Genomic DNA, 20,828 nt, shown 5'->3' with positions numbered 1-20,828 from the left:
TTTTGTTCCTATTCAACTCTCCACACAGCTACACTGTGACATGAATAGCACAGGTTTAAGAATTTAAACAATAACACCCAAACTCAAAAGAAAAAAGTGACTCTAGAAACTTTTGAAGATAGTTAAAAAGATGACAGCTGACTGGCAACTTCATCAGCTATTATGTATGTTAAAATCTTCCCTGCATATTACTGTCATTGATCATGTCTGGCATGCCCGCGCCTGTCGAGGACATCGTCTCCTCCTCATGTGTGTTTCCCCATCTATGATAAACTTTGTTTTATTTCTGCTGGTCCGTAGCCAAACACTGTCCTTCGAGGAGGTCTCATAACTGATGCTTTTTGTGGTTCTTTCTAGCTAAAGTGGCGGCTGCTCTAGATCAGGGCCCTGCTGCCTCGAGCTGCAGGAACAATCCTTTAATTGTTCCTCTAAACAGGAAGTGAGTGGGGAAAGAGGGTGCGGTGGGGAGGGAGTTCAGTGGGTTCAACTTAGGAAGGAGAGAGAGAAAGAGAGGAAGAGAAAACAAAGAGCGAGAGAGTAAATAGGATTATATCATAAAACTGGAGAATACAGCACAGACAGAATGCGCAGCTCTTTGAGTGGAAGTCAGGAAGACACAGAGCTCAGATTTTCAACTTAGAGTTGACTTCATTGTACAGCAGTTGTGACCAATTACAACATCATACTATAAAAATACACGATTAAAATTACAAGTCTTGTATTCATACTTTCCCTAAAGTACAAAAGTACACCAACCCCCCCAAATGTGAATGAGTTTCATTATTAGTTTAATAGAGAGTGGGTTAAGGAGTTTGAGCTGTACTTTAATATTTTAGAAGTCAATGATCAGCTTTGTGTATAAAATCCTTGGAAAAAACAAACATTTGAATTCACTCAGACTGGCCTTTAGGCTCCGATCAATGCCTGTGGTTGCAAAAAGACTTGAGGTCTATGTCAAATCAGCCCTCAGCTCCCTTTATTTATGACCTTAATAAAACCTTTCCTGATGACTTTATGGTCTCAGTCACTAGTTTCCTGTGTTACTGAATAAAACCTGATTTTAATTTTGTAAACAGCACCCATTAGAGTTTAAAAGAAAGATAAATCAGGGTCTGGTTTACCCTTTGATTGACAATTTGCTACTGTATGAGAGTGGAGCGTTGCTCGATTTCTAGTTCAATCCATCCCTTCCTTTTTCAAAGCATTTTGTGGTGGCTGACATACTCATCTCTGGACTTAACAGGAAAAGTTTGACGTCACAGTGGCTACAATCATCTTTATAATTTCTAAACACTCCACGCTTTGACTGGACTAGCTTTGCATCATCAAGTTCTTTATTCATCGTCTACTGGGCCTTGATGTTGCCCGTCATGTCATCCTCCAATGCAAGATGTTTTTATCTCCACTCCCCTTAGAGATTAAAGGGTTAGATATTAGAAAATGGAGACCCCAGAGGACAAACATGTGAAATAAAAGCAAAGAGATGGAAAGAGATACAGCAAGGAGACACTTTAAAGTGGACATAGCTACATATTTTTATTCTTGTACTCCACTTAAGTAGCTTTGCATGATTCATAAAACAACGTAATCCAGTTTTATTTTTCCAACTGAACCTTAAGGAAGCCCCTCAGTTCATTATTGTCTATTTCTGATGTCATATATAGCCAAGAACTAAAAAAAAAAGTACAAACTCAATGTTTATAGCAGTCTGATGCCTGAACTTTTGGATTACATGAACAGATACTGACATTGTTATTTAAAAGTTTGAACAGGAGCACACTGGCCTCCAAATTTTAGTGAAAAGTAAGAATAAGTAAATATCAGAAGGGCACTTAGAAAGCGCAGACCTCCACCAAGGCCATTTTTAAATAAAGTAATCCAGGTCGGCACCAAAATAGTAAAGGTTCTTTTTTTATACCTCTCCTCAAATTTCATGGAAACTGGTAATTTTGCACATTTCATAACATTACAACCTAAAACTCATAATTGTACATAAGGATGGGATTTGAGTAAGCATAGTGCCCACCTGTGATTATCAGTAATAGCTACCTGCAGAAAATCAAACTTCGGTGCTGAAAGATGACACAGTAATGTGGCCCTGAGTTGAGCTCTCATCTTAAAAAACAAAAAAAAACAAAAAAAACTAACCATGTGCTCACTCCTACAGGTGAGGTCCTATTGACCTAAAATCTTTCTAACACTAAAGAGAACCATTTGTTTGTTACTGGAGCTGATGTAGAAACCTGCTGCATTCTGCTAAATAGAAAAAAGAAAAGGAGAAAAATGGTGAGGGCTACTGATGGCATAAATTCACGTGGAGGAGACAGTTTGTGACGGTGTTCTCCCGAGTATGACCCCGAGGTGAGAAGGTCACTTTTTCTCACTCCTGTTGGCCTCTGACCTCATAAAATCCTAATCAGCCTGTTACATGGATCATAGACAAACCACACACACACTCGCTCACTCACATACACAAAGAAAGTGAGGAAATCTCCATATGTCTTCACTGGTCCCTAAAACATCTGGGAGACTTAAATAAAAAAAACTGTTTTTTTCCTTCCTGCAGCTAAATGGCAGCTATTTTTATTTTTTTATTAGTGCAAATGTTTTGTGCACTAAAAGTAAAGCAAGCACACACAAAAAATACACTTATTTTGCAGTTGACCTCTCTTGAAAATACTAAATCAAGTGGATATTTGGTGTGAACACAGCTGGCTTTGTTATGAGTTTAGAAGCTATAACTAACTAAATACTTTGTGGTTTACATTAAACAGCTGTTCATACTGACCCTCCTATAATAATCCAAATTCTTTACAATCTCAGAAAAAGGCTTCCCAGGCCCTTTCATCAATATATATAAATTTTTGTCTAAGGAAATAATCTAGGCTGTAGTATCCAGTGCAGACTGACTGATTTCATATGAATTGAGCCCTTTGGCATTTAAAAGCCTGATGTTCTTTGTGTTTTGTCATTTTTACGAGAATTATAGAACCAAGAAGAAACAGGTTTCAGCCTTGTGATAATTTTCTCACATCACTCTGATCTTTTCTTGAAAGTGTTCTAATCTTTCTGTCGAACACAGAACAAACTGAGAAAATCCTCTGGATAAACTGCACAAATGTCTGGTGTATTTTTATTTAACAGTGTAATGGTGCACAGATTACATATGTACACATTAACCAGTTATTACTGTGTTAGTCTGGACAAGCTGACAGTCCTTTGCTTAGATTTCAGATTCCAAATCTTTACTCCAAGGATTTTGCTTATATATGGGAACTTTCTGATGGGCAGATGTTGTTTCATGGATTTGTTCTCTTAATGTCTTCAGACAGGCCACACTTCAGAAGCCAAGTTCACACAATTTTCATCAATTAATTCTTGTTTGGTTATTTTCCCTAACAAAAATATTAGATCTAGTTTCTTGCCATAATTTTCACCTGGTTTTCTGCCCCACAGTTTGAGATCCACTGATGTAATCCCAGACCAGAGTGGCTGGACTGTGGCGGCCACACCATCTGTTGCAGGATGAGTTGTTCTTCGTGTGGCTGAAGATAGATCTTTATGACTCTGGCTGTGAGTTTGGTGTCGTTGTCAGGCTGCAGAACGAATCTGGAGCCGATCAGATGCCTCCCTGCTGGTATTTTGTGACCATAAAATAAGTTCCTATACCTTCTGCAGTCTGTATGTGTGCATGCTGGATGAACCGTAGTTTGACATTTTTAACATACACACATGTCGCCCTTATTTACATTCCTTCCATCTTTGTTTAGGCATTCTTGTCATTTTACCCTAGCAATGTAATTCACCACAATATTTTGCCACAGTAACAATGAGCTTCAGGGTCAGACCTTAAAATGTTATGCAGATACAGCAGGAATTAGTCCAATTACGGGTTTGGAATTCAAAAGTTTTTAGGCTTGATGCCTGAAAAAAGGTCAGCTGTTAACACCAGCTGTAGAAATGTTGTTTTGTTCTACAACATTAAATATGCAAATATACCAATCTTGAATTTTGGCCCTTTTATGTGTCCCGCAGAAAGTGATTGTGAATAAGTGGCTAAATGAGCTGGTTTTAAAGTAGTGAAGTAGGCCACGAAGTGCTGTACAGAAGAACCAAAGTGTTAAAAAGAAAAGCAGCAAGTCTAGAGGGCAGGAAAAACAAAGCTGGGCTCCAGTCTAATATCTTAGTTTAGAAAGATTCCCAAGTCATTGAAGAGACCCTGAAGTATCTGCTTGTCAGGCATAATAAGAGCTCTAAATACTTTTAAAAAAGCTGCTTCAGGTCGTCATTTATAACCTCATTTGGCAGAGGATACACTGGACCATCATTCACGGAAGTATAGAAGAAAACAATATGCTGTAATCCACAGCCACGCTCTATCAGACTGTTCATGAAAACAACCGACATAACTGACAAGCGCCACAGATAATGTGTTAAATAATTAGTTCTTCACTTCATGTCATGACCTGCTGTCATGTTTTTAACCTCAAATGAGAGTTTGTTAAACCCACAGCTGAAGATTAAGCTGCTGAGATAAAATCTACTCTAAGTTATTGCTTTGCGTGAAGAACGTAGGTTTATATATAAAAATATCTGAGGTATAAGTGAACTGAACATGAAATATTTAGACAATAAGATTGGTGGGCTGATTAAGGTCCAGAGGGAACACTGGGACTGTAGTTTGATGTGCTTCATAGAGACGTTGCCACACTCACGTGAATACACACACTCTGACTGTACTTGTCTTCAGGACTTTTCGGTTAATCTGAGCGATAAGAAGAAATGTGTGAGGACTGTGTGTGGATAGCTGTGATTTAAATATGGTGTAGAATAGGGCTGTGTCATATTGTACTGTCTGTGATAACAAGGGTATAATGTTTTACATGATAGAACAGTGCCATGTCGAGATATAAATTATACAATAATGCTTAAGTTGCCTAGCAACAACGACACAAGCCCAAACATGTCTAAGAGCAGGAGCAGCGTGCTGATGACCACTGAGTACCTAAAAAAGGACAACCACCTCTATCCTCTAAGCAAAATTATTGGAAAAACATGCTTAAAAGCTGTTACCATTAAAGGTGGAAACAACAAACTTGTTTCACCAAGTCTACAAAAGAGGCGATACTAACAGCTGGTGACGTGTAACACAAAAGTAAATAAATGACTCAATCAAACATCGCTGGAGTATTTGTTAGTTGCACTCTATGTGGTAGGAAGAGCAAATGCTGGATGGTTATTACTCATGCGGTTATGTGGTGGTACAGGAGGGCTTTAAGCGACTGGCTAAAAAGCTCGACATCCCAGGTGGAAAATATTGCTTTAATTTCTGTTTTATTATGCGACAATATTTGTGCAGGCTCCTAAAGAATTACAAGGTTAAGTTACTTTAGTTAAATGTTAAACCGAAGTGTCATGATTATGTTATAGTTAAAATTCTCAGGACATCATTGTAAGCTCCATATTGTTATATTTTGCTTTCTAGTCATTGAGCTTATTTACTTTTTCCTATTTTCTGATTAAGTGAGCTCCTTCTGTTCTGTAGTTTTTACCACACTGTACCATTTTAATTGAGCTATTCTACTTATTTTATGCTTTGTTGTTATATGTTGTGTTTAAAGGTTTGGTATAAATGAAGTTTATCTTAAAACGCAAAGAAGAAAAGACTGTAAGGGGGTAGGACTGATCATGTATCAATTCCACACTTTTTTAGAAACAAAGGTAAGACACTGAAAATCTGAACTGTTCACATCATCCTAGACTCCAAGATAAAGAACAACCAAGACTGGATCCCAACGATCCTTCATTCTAATCACACACATGACAGGGGCAGAAAATTAAGCTCAGTGCTGCCTCTAAGAGGGGCAACTCTTATAGTGAGGGTGGAGATGCTCTGCAGAACCAGAAGGACACCTGGTGAACCTCACCATGGAGATGCCCATTGTGAAGCAGTAATAGTCCAGAGTTTGAGGATTGTACGGAAGACATCCACCCAAAGTTCAGGAAAAGAGGTCCTGAAACTCTGGGTTTTGCTGCAGTTCATTCTCATGGAATTTATACCTTAAAGCTAAGAATAAATATTCAGCGAAATCATCACAAACATTTCATCATCACTAACGACACAGCACAGCAAAACATTACAATCCAATGCAATCTCCAGCTTCTACATCATGCGTATCAGAATCTCAATGGAGGTTTTCTGTGTTGTTTACAGGAGAAGTTTTGACTATGAGGTGATAACCTCTTAATATTACCACCTTACGATTGTGACAGCCATGCGCACTGTAACTGTGATATAAAATGTTCATCCTGTTTCTTCTCTAAATTGTAAATTGTAATTTGATCTCAACCTGGGCTCATCTAAACTTTTTGCTGTTGCTGTGAAAGAAACTCAATCATTACGTGTAGCATCTGGACCGGATCATCTCATTAGAGGACTTGGAGCTGGCTCGTGCTGCTGAGTGAACTCGGCCAAAGCCAGTCCTGCTTACTGGATGAAACTGTGTTTGTTGCCTGGCAACCTTAGCTGATTGAACACTCCACCAGGAAGTTTTTTTCATGGATGAGGATGACTCACTGGTGACAGGCAGATATGCATTCATCACCTGCTTGGGTTTCTGTGAGCGCAGGGCTCTGGGCTGAAATAACCTGCAGGGTCAGCTTCATGCAACCAGCACTACATAAAAAAACACAAAGGGATTTGTCACCTTTATTCAAACTGTGGATGCAGTGAAGGCAAAAAATTATTATTAATCTGATAATATTACTGGTAGCTTTACAGGGAATTTATAGCACAAAAAGGTTTTACATGCAGTTATTTCAGCACAAACTACTATTTGGACCGTTATTTGGTGTACTCCATATGGCCAACACTAAGTTTCGCAATAAGCAATACATTGAAATATATTCCAATATAGTGCACATATACTTGTATACTTAGATATTTATTTTTTACTATATTACCTTATTTATATTATATGTATATATATGTTTATATTTTACTTTGTCTTACAGCTAGGACTGCTACAAATAAAGAAACATACGTAGACAGATGTTAACTAAGCAATGAATTATGAGTAAGCACAGCTGTTTGTGGGCTTTATAGGACAGAATACACTTGCAGTATAGGGCATGCACTAAAAACTGAATTAAGATCATTAGAGCAACAGCATTTTTCACAGTTTAAACATATGTATATGACACAATTTATCACATTCTTTAGTGTTAGCTAGCAAGACTTTGAAGTAAATGTATTTTAAAGAACACATGCTTTGTCTCTTCAAATCATGATGGCAACGAAGAAAACAGAGCTTTAAAACAAATGGTAACCGTTGTATTTTAACCCAAACCATCATCTGTTTCTAAAATATGTAAACCAAATCATCTTTAACAATAATCAACGATAACCAGTAGGCCTTACTTCCTACAAGCCAACAAACAGTTGTGCTTAGTGTGGCCACAAAAGTTTATATGTTAGTTTACTCTGTCAACAAGTACTATACAATGGTGCTGGTTAACATGCCTGTTATCTGCTTTCTTGCACAGATCCCTTATTTTTTGTAAAAATCTAAAAGAAGAAACTTAAATCAAGGAGGAGTATTGAATAGAAATATTAATATTAGGAATACAAATATAATAAATAAATGCAGATATTGTGTTATGAGGTAAGAATTTCTGTATCTGGTGTTGGAGAAAGTGCTGCTGCCAGTCTGGTAAGAAAATTTCCCCCCTTTAAAAATTTAAAACATTATGTAAATGGACACAAATTGGGTGCAGGAAAAATTTAAAATGTGTGTCTAGAGACATGGATCAATAGAACGGAGGTTATGATTATTTCAGGAACTCCTTTGAGACTTTGTTGGATATAAACATGTTTTGAAGGACACGTTCCACCTACGGACTCAAATTATATGCAGTCCAATTCTTTTCATTTATGTTGTTTTTACTGCATTGCTGCATTTCTTTTGCTGTTATATAGATTGTTTTTATGCATTGTAGTATGACTATTTTTTTTTCTATATTATGCAGGAGAGGAACCTGGTTTGTGAACCAGTTTAAATGGAGTAAGGCCAGTTAAATGAAACGTATGCACTGAAATCTTTGAAAATACATGAAACAACAGACTCTGTCTATGGAGCTTCCCATCGGCCTTTAAATACTTCACATCACCTGGAGCAATTACAATCAGGTGCCACATAAGGACAGGTCTTTTGTTTTCTGCCCACACAGCTGCCAGCTCACTCAAAGGCAGCAAACGCTCTTTTAATAATCTGACTCAACATTACGACTGAGGGCAAGTTTAAGTTCTCACATATTGTTTTACTACATATAACATCAAGTAATTTATGCTGCAATCAATAAAAGTGTGATGACTGTGAGGTTTGAAATGACCTTCCAACCTATAAAACACACAGTAATTAGGCCAGTTGGCAACATTTAAGCTGGAAGACTTTCACTTTGCTGGGGCTCATTCAAGCCTCTACTCTATGTTAGGCTGCAGAAGATTTTCTGGGTTCACCCGCATGTTTGGTCACAAATCTGTGTACTTTTTTTTTTTTACATCAACAACTCCTGTGAATCTTTCTGTCAAAGAGGAACTTCTCAGATTCAACCAGAAGGTATCATGATAACAAGTTAAAATTTGTTTTAAAACAAAGAAACGTTTCTTTGTTTCTTTGTTTCATTGTTAAAGAAGGAAAATAACCTGAAATGACTGAATCTACTTGAAACTAAAGAAAATTCTGTAATACCTTTGGTTTGAAACGCTATAAATATATATATATTTGTATATATCTGTCTGCTAGACATCTTCACGAGAAAATGATATGTGTGTATTGTCATGTGAAGGACAAATAACAGCAGGAGATGGCAGAAAGACACAAGGACAGCGGTTTTAATGTCGTAAGTTACGACTTTGAACTTTCACAAACCCCTTGGCCTGGTCAACGTTTTCACTCTCAGTGCCACCCCCTCAACCTCTGACCTCTCACCCTATGACCTAACCAATGAGCCGTTACTTAAACCACACCCACTTTAAGAGCGTGACTGACCCTGACCTGCAGACGAACCTTACATTGCTCAACACTGCATGCACACACAGTGCAATTAAAAGAGCAGTTAAGACCCCTCCTCCCACGTTGTCAATAGGCAGCACTGCTCTTTCATTAGCATTGATCGCGGCCGAGGGACATGTTAAAGAAAGGCAATCAGTGTTTTTTCCAGGAAGCTCTCCTGAGAAATCCTAATGACATGGACTAAACAACATGTGTCTGATTGCTGTTTAAGGACAATAACAAAGTGTTCGGACTGACTGTAGTATAATAATTTGGTGATCTGGTATAGTTTTCCAATATTAAGTAGACATTTGGCCACTGGAAAATGACCGAGCAACAAAAGGTAACTGTTTAAAAATACACCCAAGCCTGATGGTAATCCTGGTAACTTGCTGACATTTTCCATTTGTTTACATATTTGGTAATATGTGAACTAATGGACAAATGACCTTGTGACTGGGAATGTTAATCTTCTACCAAAAAAACCCCCTCTGGATTGGGTAGCCTTTAGTGTGCTGTGAATGAAGAGCTTCATATTTCAACCTAATTTGAGTGTCGTTCCAGCAACAAGAAAAGCAGGAAAGGCTTACAGCCATACAATCCTCTCCATTGATGAGATACTGTTACCTGGCAGATTTCACCTGACTATGAAACTGCTTTTCTGTCAGTTTGAGCCTGTGAAAATGGGGGAGTATATAATTTCTAAACAGGAAATAATTGAGGCAAAATTTTATTATTGTTCAAAAACATAAGAATTTGAGTGTAACACCTAAATCCAGTTCTTTCTTCTTAGAAACATTCACATAGTCTTCTTAATGTCATTGAGTGAATACGATCAAACTCCAACCTAAATTATGTTAATTATATCATACAATACTTTGATGATTTGGTGGTGTTCCCAATAGAGTACTGGATTCAACTTTTCAAACTTTTCAAAATACAAGGACACAAATAAACAGAAAACAAAATTAGTATCTGGCTGTTTTTTGGACACAACCTAAATACACCAAACTTTACAGCGTCATATTTTGGTGTTCGTTTCCAAAGTATCACACACTGTTCCACCCTCAGGGAACTACAGTTGTACAAGACCTCTACAAAGAGCTAGCATTATGAAAAGGAGTCCAAGCTTTGTGGTCGTTTTCAAAATCTCTGAAGCAGAAATGAAGTTTTCTGCGATGACAGTTGATGTCCAAACAATAACCAAGAAAGGTTGGCATAGGAGGTTGTCAAGCAGAGGCAAGATTGTCAAAGAAGATTTTTCTAAAAAAAAAAAAGAAAAATAATTGTTTGAATTTAACTTGTGTACCTTAGTTCTCTTTGCATTAATGGCTTCCAAACTTTAGATAATTACATAGGTGGCACACGAGAAAATTGGAAAGGTCTCAAGAGGGAAAAAGCAAAGTATTTTTGTTTTTCCTCTTGCATGGAAAGGAAAGGCTGTTTTATCACAAGCCAAATGAAAGCAGTATATGTATGACTCAATGATAAGTCTTAAAATATTATGTGCATGTTGCTTTAAGCAGACCAAACAAGAAGTGGGAACTGAAGGGTTAATTCAGTAGAAGGGACTGAGAAGCTCTAAAGCTCTTTCCCTCCAAAACCAACAAGTAAACAAAAATGACCCCCACTAAGTCAGTTCAAACAGTCTGTGAGATGTTCTACTCCCTCCACTTGGTCTAAATCCAGCAGAAAGCATGAAAAAAGCTAAGTTAAACATCATTTTACTTTAGCCTGCCAAGCAAAGTCGTGTTGAAATAACTTGGCGATAGTTTGTCTCACATTTTGTTTTAAAAGAAAGAAAAGCTTGAACTTAGGGTCACATATCTTCACACACTTGCAACACGTGCACACAAGAAAGAGAAAAAAATTAAATCACTTACAGGCCAGGTATGGTAGCTCTGCAACTGCAACCCTTCCTCCCTGGCTCTCTTCCTCTCTGTCATTTTCTTCGTCTGTCTCTCCTTCTCTCTAACCTTCTCTACCTCCTCCTCTTTCTCTTCTGTGTGTCTCCTGGGCTACACTCACCCTCAAGCCTTCTTTACCATCTCCCTCTGATTGGCTGCCAGTGAAGTGTGTGATTTACTGGCTCCTTCACCTAACAGATGTTTAGGTGAACAACACACACACACAGATTGGTGGTGTGGAGTTATGTCTGGCGGCCCCAGGGCTATAAGTGAGATAATGACACACAGACACACACACACACACTCAGCTTAGTGTGTGTGTGTGTGTGTGTGTGTGTGTGTGTGTGTGCATGTGTACGCAGGCTAAGGTCAAAGGTTAGGTAAGCCGCAGAGCTGACAAGGCTGTGGGATGTGTTAGGGTCAGCACCTCACATATGCACACACAAATGTACACATTAATGCAGCCATACATTGACACAGAGGGAGTTAGACGAAGGTAAATAAAGCAAAGCTAACATAACTTCTATAAAATGAATTCTGGGAATTCGTGGGACCTCATATGTTTGCATACACTACTCTACAGAGCTAAGGCCAAAGACATAAAAGATGGACATAGCCACCGCGATGTCACTGTGATGGTTGGTGATGTCACAAAATGATGCCTTGAGCTAAACATTTGCATCATTGTCATCTTGGTGTTTTGAAACCTAAAGTGGCAAGAGAGGTGTGGATGCAACTGTAAAGCCTACAATCTTTTATCCCCCTTCTGGAGATGGACAACAGCCATAATTTACAGTTGCCTCAAGGCACTTTATATTTTAAGGTAAAAAACTTGAGAAAATGGCAATAATCAGATGACCCTCTATAAGCAGACACTTTGGCGACAGTGGGAAGGAAAAACTCCCCTTTAACAGGAAGAAACCTAAAATAGAACCAGGCTCAGGAAGAGGCAGTTATCTGGCATGACCGGATGGGGGTGCGGGGAGGAAGACAGGACAAAAAACATTAATGTCACATTATATTGTCTAACCATCAAAACTACTAACTGTAACCACAAACTCATCAGGTATATGTTTTCTCATAACCTAGACCCAGGATGTCAAACATAAGGCCTGGGGACCAGAATCGGCACAGCAGAGACTCCAATCTGGCCCGCTAGATGGCTTTGGAAAATGTAAAGAAGGCCATATATTTTTGGACTTTTAACCTTGTTTTAATAAGTTATAGAGCTTTTCCTATTGATAAAGACTCCATGGTTATTTATACTACACCAAATTACTTAACAGATCTGTGCGGTATGTGGCCCTTGATGTAAAATCAATTTAACATCTCTGACCTAGACAATTTGTGTTTTTTGGCAACCACAGGAGTCTCCCCCTACAGGCCATTAGAAAGACTACAAGTTTAAGGTAGCAATGATATGTGAAATAATAGTTAGCAACACAAAGTCAGTGAACTGACTGCCATTGACAGCAAAGATTGCTTTTTAGCTGACATACAGGGGTGGTAAATTCAGGGGTAACTTGCCTGGAATGTCCATGAGTTAGTTACCAATGGTTAAGCGATAAAGTGAGAAGTGACAGACAAATCTTGGACGAGGATTAAGTGATTAATTGATTCACTTCTTGTTGTTTTTATCAATCCTCCACACTACTGTATATGTGTACTGTTTATCATGTAAGTTGTGGAATCTGACCTTGCCCCCCCATGTCACGGAAAATTTACACAGCTGTGAATATACTCAAAAAGCGTTTACACATAGGGAGTCTAAAATATGCTGAATGCAAGCTGTAATGCAAACATCTGGTGCAGCAATTGAGGGGTATATTGATAGAAAAAGAAATTTAAACTAATATTTTTTGTTTTATTACTTTTTCTAGCAAAATTGAAGGAAATGCCATCAGCCACAATGTTAGATTTTATGCTTCTGTTAAGTTTCTGTTGTTCAAACAAATTGAGCATTTAGATGAGTCCGTGTTGGGCACTGGGAAATAATAAAGTCACAGACTAAATAGGTATTGATTTAGCATTGGCATATGAATCAGTAAGGCCAAAAAAAATCACTGCAAGCTGTATAAATCTTGATGGTGGAGGTCAAGTAACTGCTAGCTGAAGAAAATGATGTTTTTAAAATGCTGTGGATTGTAGTGTGTGACTTGTTTGTGACGATTGATCATATCTTGTTCAGGAAAGTGCTGCACACTACAAATAAAGGTGGGAGGCTAAAACAAGGCTGCGATTGAAGGTGTAGATTGTTAAAGATGGGAAAACGATGCATAATAAATGAAAAGATGCCACTGTAATTTTATTGGTCCAAGAAAAGAAAGCGACTCTGCAGAGTTAAAGGCTTTCCTCCAGACAACAGCGAAATGGGATATTGATGAGGGTGTTAACAGCTGGCTGCAGTTCAAATGACTGACAGAGCAAATTCACACACACGTGCATACAGGAACCTGGAACTGGTTAACCTCTGTCTCCAGCACTGATTTCACCCCCTCTCCCCTTCTGTCAAATATACACACACACGTACACTTTCACTGCTTTTCTTTCCCTTCTTTCACTCCATATCCATCTTTCTCTGCTTTACATCTCAGTTAAAACTCTTTACAGGATTCATTTTCCTGCCAATTCTCTTTTTTTTCCTTCGACAACTTGTTTTTTCATTCTGTAGCATTCCCGTTTTACCTTTTCAGGCATTTTCGTATTCTGTTTATCATTATTACACTTTGACTCACACGTTTCCAGTCTACATTATAAACATTGCGCACTAAAGTTGGAACTAAATATTGTTGCAGATTCATGTGAGCTGTAGCTTAGAATTGCTTCTCATATTTCCTTATCTGATAATAATTACTTGACTCAATAATTAGAGAAATGTGTGGAGCATTACCATCATGTCGTGATGTTTTCAACAGCCCCATCAGTTGAGAACCGCTGGACTAAACTGCCAGTGGTGTATGAAGTGCTAATTGCACATCAGCAGGTACAACAATAAACTGCTGCTGACATATCAGTCTATCACTATTGTCAATTTAATATTTGACTTAATAGCCTCTTTTAGAACACTTTGGTACTTTCCCTGAAGTATTCTTTTAAGACAAATTTTGTCCATTTTCTTTAAAGGAAAAAAGGGATCTGACCTTTGCCCTTCTTCCTTCATTTCTGTTTTCCCTCTGCTTTTTTCTTTCCATTTACTTTTAACTTTGCCTCCTTTCTTTCATTTGTCTTTTTTGTTTTAATGTAGACACTTGCATATTTTTTTGTAACATATATATTTGTACTGTTACCATGGTGGATGGTCACATAAAACATGACATGAAAGGTTAATATAATGAGGTCAGTATATATACCAGTAATCCATGTGAGCTAAAAACTCAGCTTCAGATGCTCTAAATCAGGGGTGTCAAACTCAAATACACAGTGGGCCAAAATTCAAAACTGGAACAAAGTCGCGGGCTAACGTTAATATTTATTGAAAAAACAAATCTTCCTTTAAATATAAGAATGAATCTTTTCTTATGGACTCAAACAAGTTTTGCTGAAAAACTGAATATGGAACAAGCAAAGCTTAATACTAAACAATATATATATTAGCTGTATAATACCAGTAGGCCTGCTCCGATAGTAATTTGGTATGGCTTCGCGGGCCAAATGTAATTAGGCTGCAGGCCAAATTTGGCCCGCGGGCCAGAGTTTGACACCTATGCTCTAAATGATCAGTTTTAGGCATTTTGTTTTTAAGTCAATCCCCATAGACTCCAATGTTAAAATGCATAAATTTAAAGCACTAAGAAGTATGTTTACAGACTGATACAAAGAAGTTTTTGTCTCTGTGAATAGTTAATTTTTAATTATTCACTGATTAGGAGACTACTAAGGCTTACAGTTAGTGGCATGTGTGCTTTGATTGACAGGTGTCAGTCAGTCAGCTTCAGCTCCACTAGTTAAGAGTCTTTCAGCATTTCTGTCACTTTTTAATGAAAAAAAATTATGTCAATAATAATTTTTTGGTGTCGTAAAGACTGTCCAGGTTTCTGCTTTTAGCATTTACGCTTTTATTTTTCTTAGTCTGGATTAATTAGCAGTTATTTGTACCTGTGCATTGTGTTTATACAGTTTATCGATGTATCTTGTTAATCATACAGTATTTGGACCCTCTGGTCCAAGTATTCTGGCTCCAAAACAAAAGCACTATAGCAATAGCCAAAATGCCAATGTTGAGACTTTAAAATGAGCCTGTGCTGGAAATGAGTATTTTTATGCTATCGTCTAATTATCCATGTCTCATTAAAATTAAAAATCACCTCTTTAGAAGTGACCTGTACAACAGTTCAGCAGATATTGATAACATGATAGGCCACCTTTGGATAAATTAAAGTTTAAAGAGCTTTCCTATTAGTCCCACTAGACTCATGTAATACAAACATAGCTTTGGAGAGCTGCTAATGACTCAGTAAGTGAGAGGATAGTGTTGACAGGAAGCCAGGCATACTCTACCTCTCTTTCTCTCTCTCCATCTGTCACATGCACATGCAACAGTTTGCAGATTGAAGATAAGCTGGCATCAGTTAGACCAACTAGACTCTGTATGTGTTTACATATGCTCCAGTTAAGCAGAAAGGGTTTTTTTGAAATCATAATCGTCATTTTCACCAGTGCAGAGCTGATTTATAGTTTATGAAGTAATTTAAAGCTCTTTTTGCTCTTTTCAAGCGATCTCATGTCACGTCTCACAGGCTTCAAAGTTTGTGTCCATCAAAAACTGACTGCACAGCAGAACAAGTTCAAACACGAGGGAAATGCAACCACGTGTGGTTTCTGCTCACTCTCGCTTTCTTCCTTCCAAACGCTGTTGCTTTTTTCTCACGCGCTCGCTCATGTCCTTGTGTGTGTCAATAAGCCTTAATGACTTTCTCTCTCTCCTTTTCACGACCACACACATACACACTTCCTGTCTCTTTCACTCATTCTCTTTTTTCACTTTAAGGTCATCTTCACACACTATATGCCTTGCTCGTGGTTACAGCACAGTTAACCAGCCAAGCATTTTCCTTGAATTACTATGTGCTTACTACTATAACTATGACCTCAGTCAACTACTCTCAAAGCATTTCACAAATGCTGGGTCAAACCTGCAGGTTAAACTACCAACTGGTCACTTATGTCTCAGTTATGAAGGTACTTGGTGGGTAAGTCTAAAATTCCCTCTTTAAGCTCTATTTTGATCACAAGTTCCAAAGGGGATCATTTGTTTCTCTCTTTACTACATATTTCTCCAAATTCACCTCCTAGTGACTCACTTTGTCCACCTGCTTACTGTCTGCCTTGCAAGCACCAAGCTGCACCTGTTTTCAGCAGGTTTCTGTGCTCCAAGCAGCTGTAGCTGCAGCTGGAAGACGAACGAGTAGAAGAGAGCTGCAACACTGAACCAAAATGATGATTTTAGAAGGAAACAGATTAAATAATGAGTGCAAGGACACATCAAAGAATAAGAACAATCTAAGAACAACTTATTGTTATGTTGTTGAGAACATCTTCCTAAAATTAAAGTTTTCTAAAGTGTTTTTGAATACCGTTGTTTTGTTTCCATAATAAGCAGGAAATCTGGATGCTGATGCACCATCTGTCGCAGCAAGCCTACTTTGGCAGTTGACTATACAGTGCTAATTATAAATAGAAATGACGACTTGGATATAAAAATATATTTGACACCACATAAAAATGTACCAAATAAATTTAGTAAGATATTTAAAGTCATACACACACCAGGCTGAGTTTTTAAAATAAACTCCTGTTTTAAATGTCCCAAGATTTCAGGGAAAGTTATAGAGGATGTGATAATGTTGTAAAAAGAGGAGAAAAATCGAGACGTATATTTAAAAGTAAAGGACAAATGGGTGGGACATCAAGAGTACAGCTGTTTACAAGTACTCAGGATCTTTAAAGAAAACACTTCTCTCTTATAATATAATATAATATAATATAATATAATATAATATAATATAATATAATGTCTACGTGGATTGTATGGAAAGCTTAAACTTCAACAGATCACAAATATCCATGGACTCACCAGTCACTTTCAACTTTTTAAGCCTACAGGAAGGGTTCATTGAAAGAAAATGTGATGGGGCTGCAAGGCTACACAGGAGGAAAAAAAAGACACTGTTTCACACAAATGTTTATTACATCTAAATTGCACTACTGGTACACTTCAGACCAATGTCAACCAACTATCTTTGGTGGACAAACAGTGCATGTGAGTCTACGGGAAAGGAAAAGATGCTATTTTCACTTTCACTGTGTCAACTGTTGGGTAAATGCTGCTGCAAAAAGCTTGTAATACTGAAAGGAAACAGGTCATCTTCCACAAGCCAAGTCGTGGAGGGGAAGTCCACTCCCCTCCAGTGTAAACAAACAAACTCTGCAGAGCAGAGCAGGGTGACTGCAAACACAGTAAAGTGATGAAGGCCGAACAGAAAGCCCAAAGAGGTCAAGTTAAATAACATAATGACACACTGAATGCTGACAAGAAAAAAATCTTTCCAGATGTCAGTGTTTTGACCCAAAACAGACAAATGTCCACCCCACACTTACGACAAGTTCCAACAAGTATAAGAAATTGCTAACACTGGACAAACGAGGCAGAATAAAAGCAAATCACAGTAAAGAGCTCTCAGACAACACTTGTTCCAATCAAAGCTCAGTTGAATGTAATAAGCTAATTATTGTTATTCTTACAGTATTATTTAAATACTGTGCAGGGTTTGTGTAACATTATGATTTTAAAGACATTTTTATACAATTTTAAGTGTCAAACTGGCTGAAAGGTTTTGGCTGAAAAAAAAACTAAACAATTATTTGGAGGTAAGTGAATTTACAAAGATCCATTTCTCATACTTGCTAGCAGTTGCAGGTGTAATCTCAGTTAATGTAGCTGGACAAGAACCTCTACAAAGAACACAAACAAAACTAAACTAACCTAAAAGAACACAAAACTTCAATATAAATACACACACACACACCTTGGCCAATCAGATCATGAGAGGACAGCTGAGGGCCACTGGTATTGATACCAGTGTCTACCATGTGCATCCAAGGTGTTCAGAAATCATTACTGTCTACCTCACCTCCTCTAGAAAGGCAGAAAGCCTCACACAGCCATCTGTTGCCAATAAAGCACCAGATTTGTTCCGGAAGCGTTGGCACAAAAAAACCCTAAAACGTTTCAAGAAGGCTTTTCCAACTGTTTAGACTGGAATGACACACACTTGCAATTTGCAAAAAGGACCAAATAAAGTCCTGTTATGTTTTTGCTGGGGACACATTGGAAAACTTTTGCTTTTACACAGTAAAATGTGTGAGGCCAAATGTATCCCAGACCACCAGTGACTGAATCGCAACATTTACACTTATGGCACTAATCTGACTGATCAAGGTGCATTTTAAAGCCAAGTGTAGCCAATTTAATTGAACAGTTAGCTACTATTTGAACTTGTATGCTGCACACAACCTTTTGTTCAATATGTAACACTTAACCAGTCCATGAATTAGGCTTTAAAACATTTAGTCAGGAGAAGTAGAAGATCTCAAACCATTTGATCCCTATCAGGCTGAGCCTTTTGTTAGTTTTACTTGCAGGTGTGTACTTCTCTGTTTAGTTTGGATGGGGCGCATGCTGCTGTGCAGACTGCAACTACAACTAGAAAGGCTGAAATTGATCAAGAACCTAGAGTGATATGTGGGCTGGATTAAAATTCCAGAAGGCCAGATTTGGCCTGTGTGGCTTGATTTGGACACAGGAGGTTTTGTCTTACAATTTTACTAATTTGAACAAAATGATAGAAACAAAACACTTTTGCTTGAGAGATGAAAATGACATTTGTGAAAAAATAACCAGCCACAAGGAAGAGTCAGACTCATGACTTCTGATTCTGGAGATAATTTCTTACCCCACTGAATTCTGATGTGTCTGCACCACAGGTTTTTAATGGTGACACTGGGTGTCTGAGAAGTGATAGGTTTGGCGGTACTAACAAGCAGGCCCCCCAGTATAAACGGAAATGGCATAAAAGCATTGTTTTTACTGAAATAATGGAAGTCAGGTAATTGCAGTCTGTGTCTTTGGAGTGTCTGTTGTGTGCTGTCCAATCACAAGGATTGTATAATGAAGTAAACCGTCAGTCACATGGTGTTGATCATGAAAGGCCACAAAGAAACCCCAAACACGCCCCAAAACATGTGGATTTGCTTTTATCACAATAATAATAAATAGTTCCCATTTCTGTATAACTGTATATCTCAGATTTCTGTAAAGTTATTTATTTCATATTCTGTATAGTTTTTCATATTTATATCCTGTTCATATCCTGTACATAGCTTGTACTCACTACAGCCTGTACATACCTATAGTTATAGAATATTCACAACATACTTCATACCGTGTACATTATAACATACCATAATAGACCCATTTCTGTAATATACTTACATATCTATATTATTGCTATATTGTAATATATCTATATCACTAAAGCACTTCTGGATGGATGCAAACTGCATTTCGTTGCCCTGCACCTGTGCATGTGCAATGACAATAAAGTTGAATTCTATTCTATTCTATTCTATTCTATTCTATTCTAATATAATCAATATTTCTGGCTTTGTGAGTGAATGTCGGACTAGACCACTAACATCTGGCTGTCTATGACTATTAGGTGCAGTTTTTGCCCTCAGGTCCAAAGAAAGGTTTGGCTGAAATCAAAAAACCAAAAAACAGGGAGCTGCAGAAAATTTAAGACTTTCTAGAAACTTGTAGTGTTTGAAGATTGACATTTTTAAGACCTTTCAGACCTGCAGATACCCTGAATTCTTGTTTTATATCTCAGGTTACCCAAATAATTCAATTCAATTCAATTTCTTTATTGTCCCACAAGGGGAAATTAGTTTAGCAGCAGGAGGATAAGAACAAACAGAACAATACTATAAAACAATAATAACAATAATAATGATAGAAAATTCAAGGACAATTATTTGCCATTAAGGAGACAAGACGCAGTAGGGATAAAAGAGACCTGGAGTCTTTTAGTCCTCCTCGGAGGTACTCTAAAATGGCGGCCGGAAGGCAACAACTCAAACTCACTGTGAAGTGGATGGTTCACAAAATTAATAATAGAATGAGCCTTTCTAAGCACATTTCTATTGTAAATGGCCAAAAGTCCATCTTGCCAGCGCCCTGAAATTTTGCTAGCAGTTTTTACCAGAAGTCCCAACCGATTCTTATTCTTCACCGTCTGGTGCATAACACATGTACATTTATGATTTGAATCTAACCTCTGACCTTGATGCTCCCCTCAAGGAAGCATTAATAACGTCCCCCTCAATGAAACATATGGCAGTGAAAGAGCCTACAGGTGGATGCCAGGTGTAGGCAGCATCAGTAACAGCAAAAGATGTGTAAGAGAAGGTAAAGGATGTCAGAGTGTGCCATGTGGGTGAAGTCAGCTAAAGGAATCCTTGCCGTAATGAAAAAAAAAACAGTCACAGGAAATCTTTGGACTTTTCTCTCATTTTTATTTGAGTAAAATAAAGCCCCAATTCCAAAATCAATTGGAACGCTGTGCAAAATGTAAATAAAGGCAGAATTCATACGATCTGCAATTCTCATAAACCCATATTTTATTCATAGTAGAACATAGAAAACATACCAAATATTAAACACTTTATAACACTCTACTATCTTTTGAAAAGAATTTAGCTCATTTTGAATTAGATGGCTGCAACATATCTCAAAAGCTGAAACAGAGCAAAAAAAAAGGATGAAAAGTCAGAGGTACTAAAAAGAAACAGCTACAGGAACATGTTGAAT

General features: G+C 37.7%; 1 protein-coding gene across 7 annotated transcripts in view; it reads right to left on the bottom strand.

Annotated features, from left to right (window-relative positions):
• Nucleotides 1–20,828, bottom strand: part of LOC309689940 (DNA (cytosine-5)-methyltransferase 3A-like) — a 104,695-nt gene that overhangs the window by 31,972 nt on the left and 51,895 nt on the right. Inside the window, exon 1 of one of the 7 annotated variants that reach the window (XM_082506673.1) lies at nt 10,937–11,023. The exons of the other annotated variants lie outside the window; for them this stretch is intronic. Within the exon in view, the coding sequence (XP_082362799.1) occupies nt 10,937–10,999 (63 nt within the window). The 5' untranslated portion in view covers nt 11,000–11,023. Of the gene's footprint in view, nt 1–10,936; nt 11,024–20,828 lie in introns of those variants that run through there. 7 annotated transcript variants of the gene reach the window in all.

The sequence above is a fragment of the Aulonocara stuartgranti genome (genome assembly GCF_965226115.1).
Source record: "Aulonocara stuartgranti genome assembly, chromosome: 15".
Taxonomy (NCBI): Eukaryota; Metazoa; Chordata; class Actinopteri; order Cichliformes; family Cichlidae; genus Aulonocara; species Aulonocara stuartgranti.
Note: the sequence above shows the minus strand (reverse complement) of the source record. Positions and strands in the feature narration are given on the sequence as shown.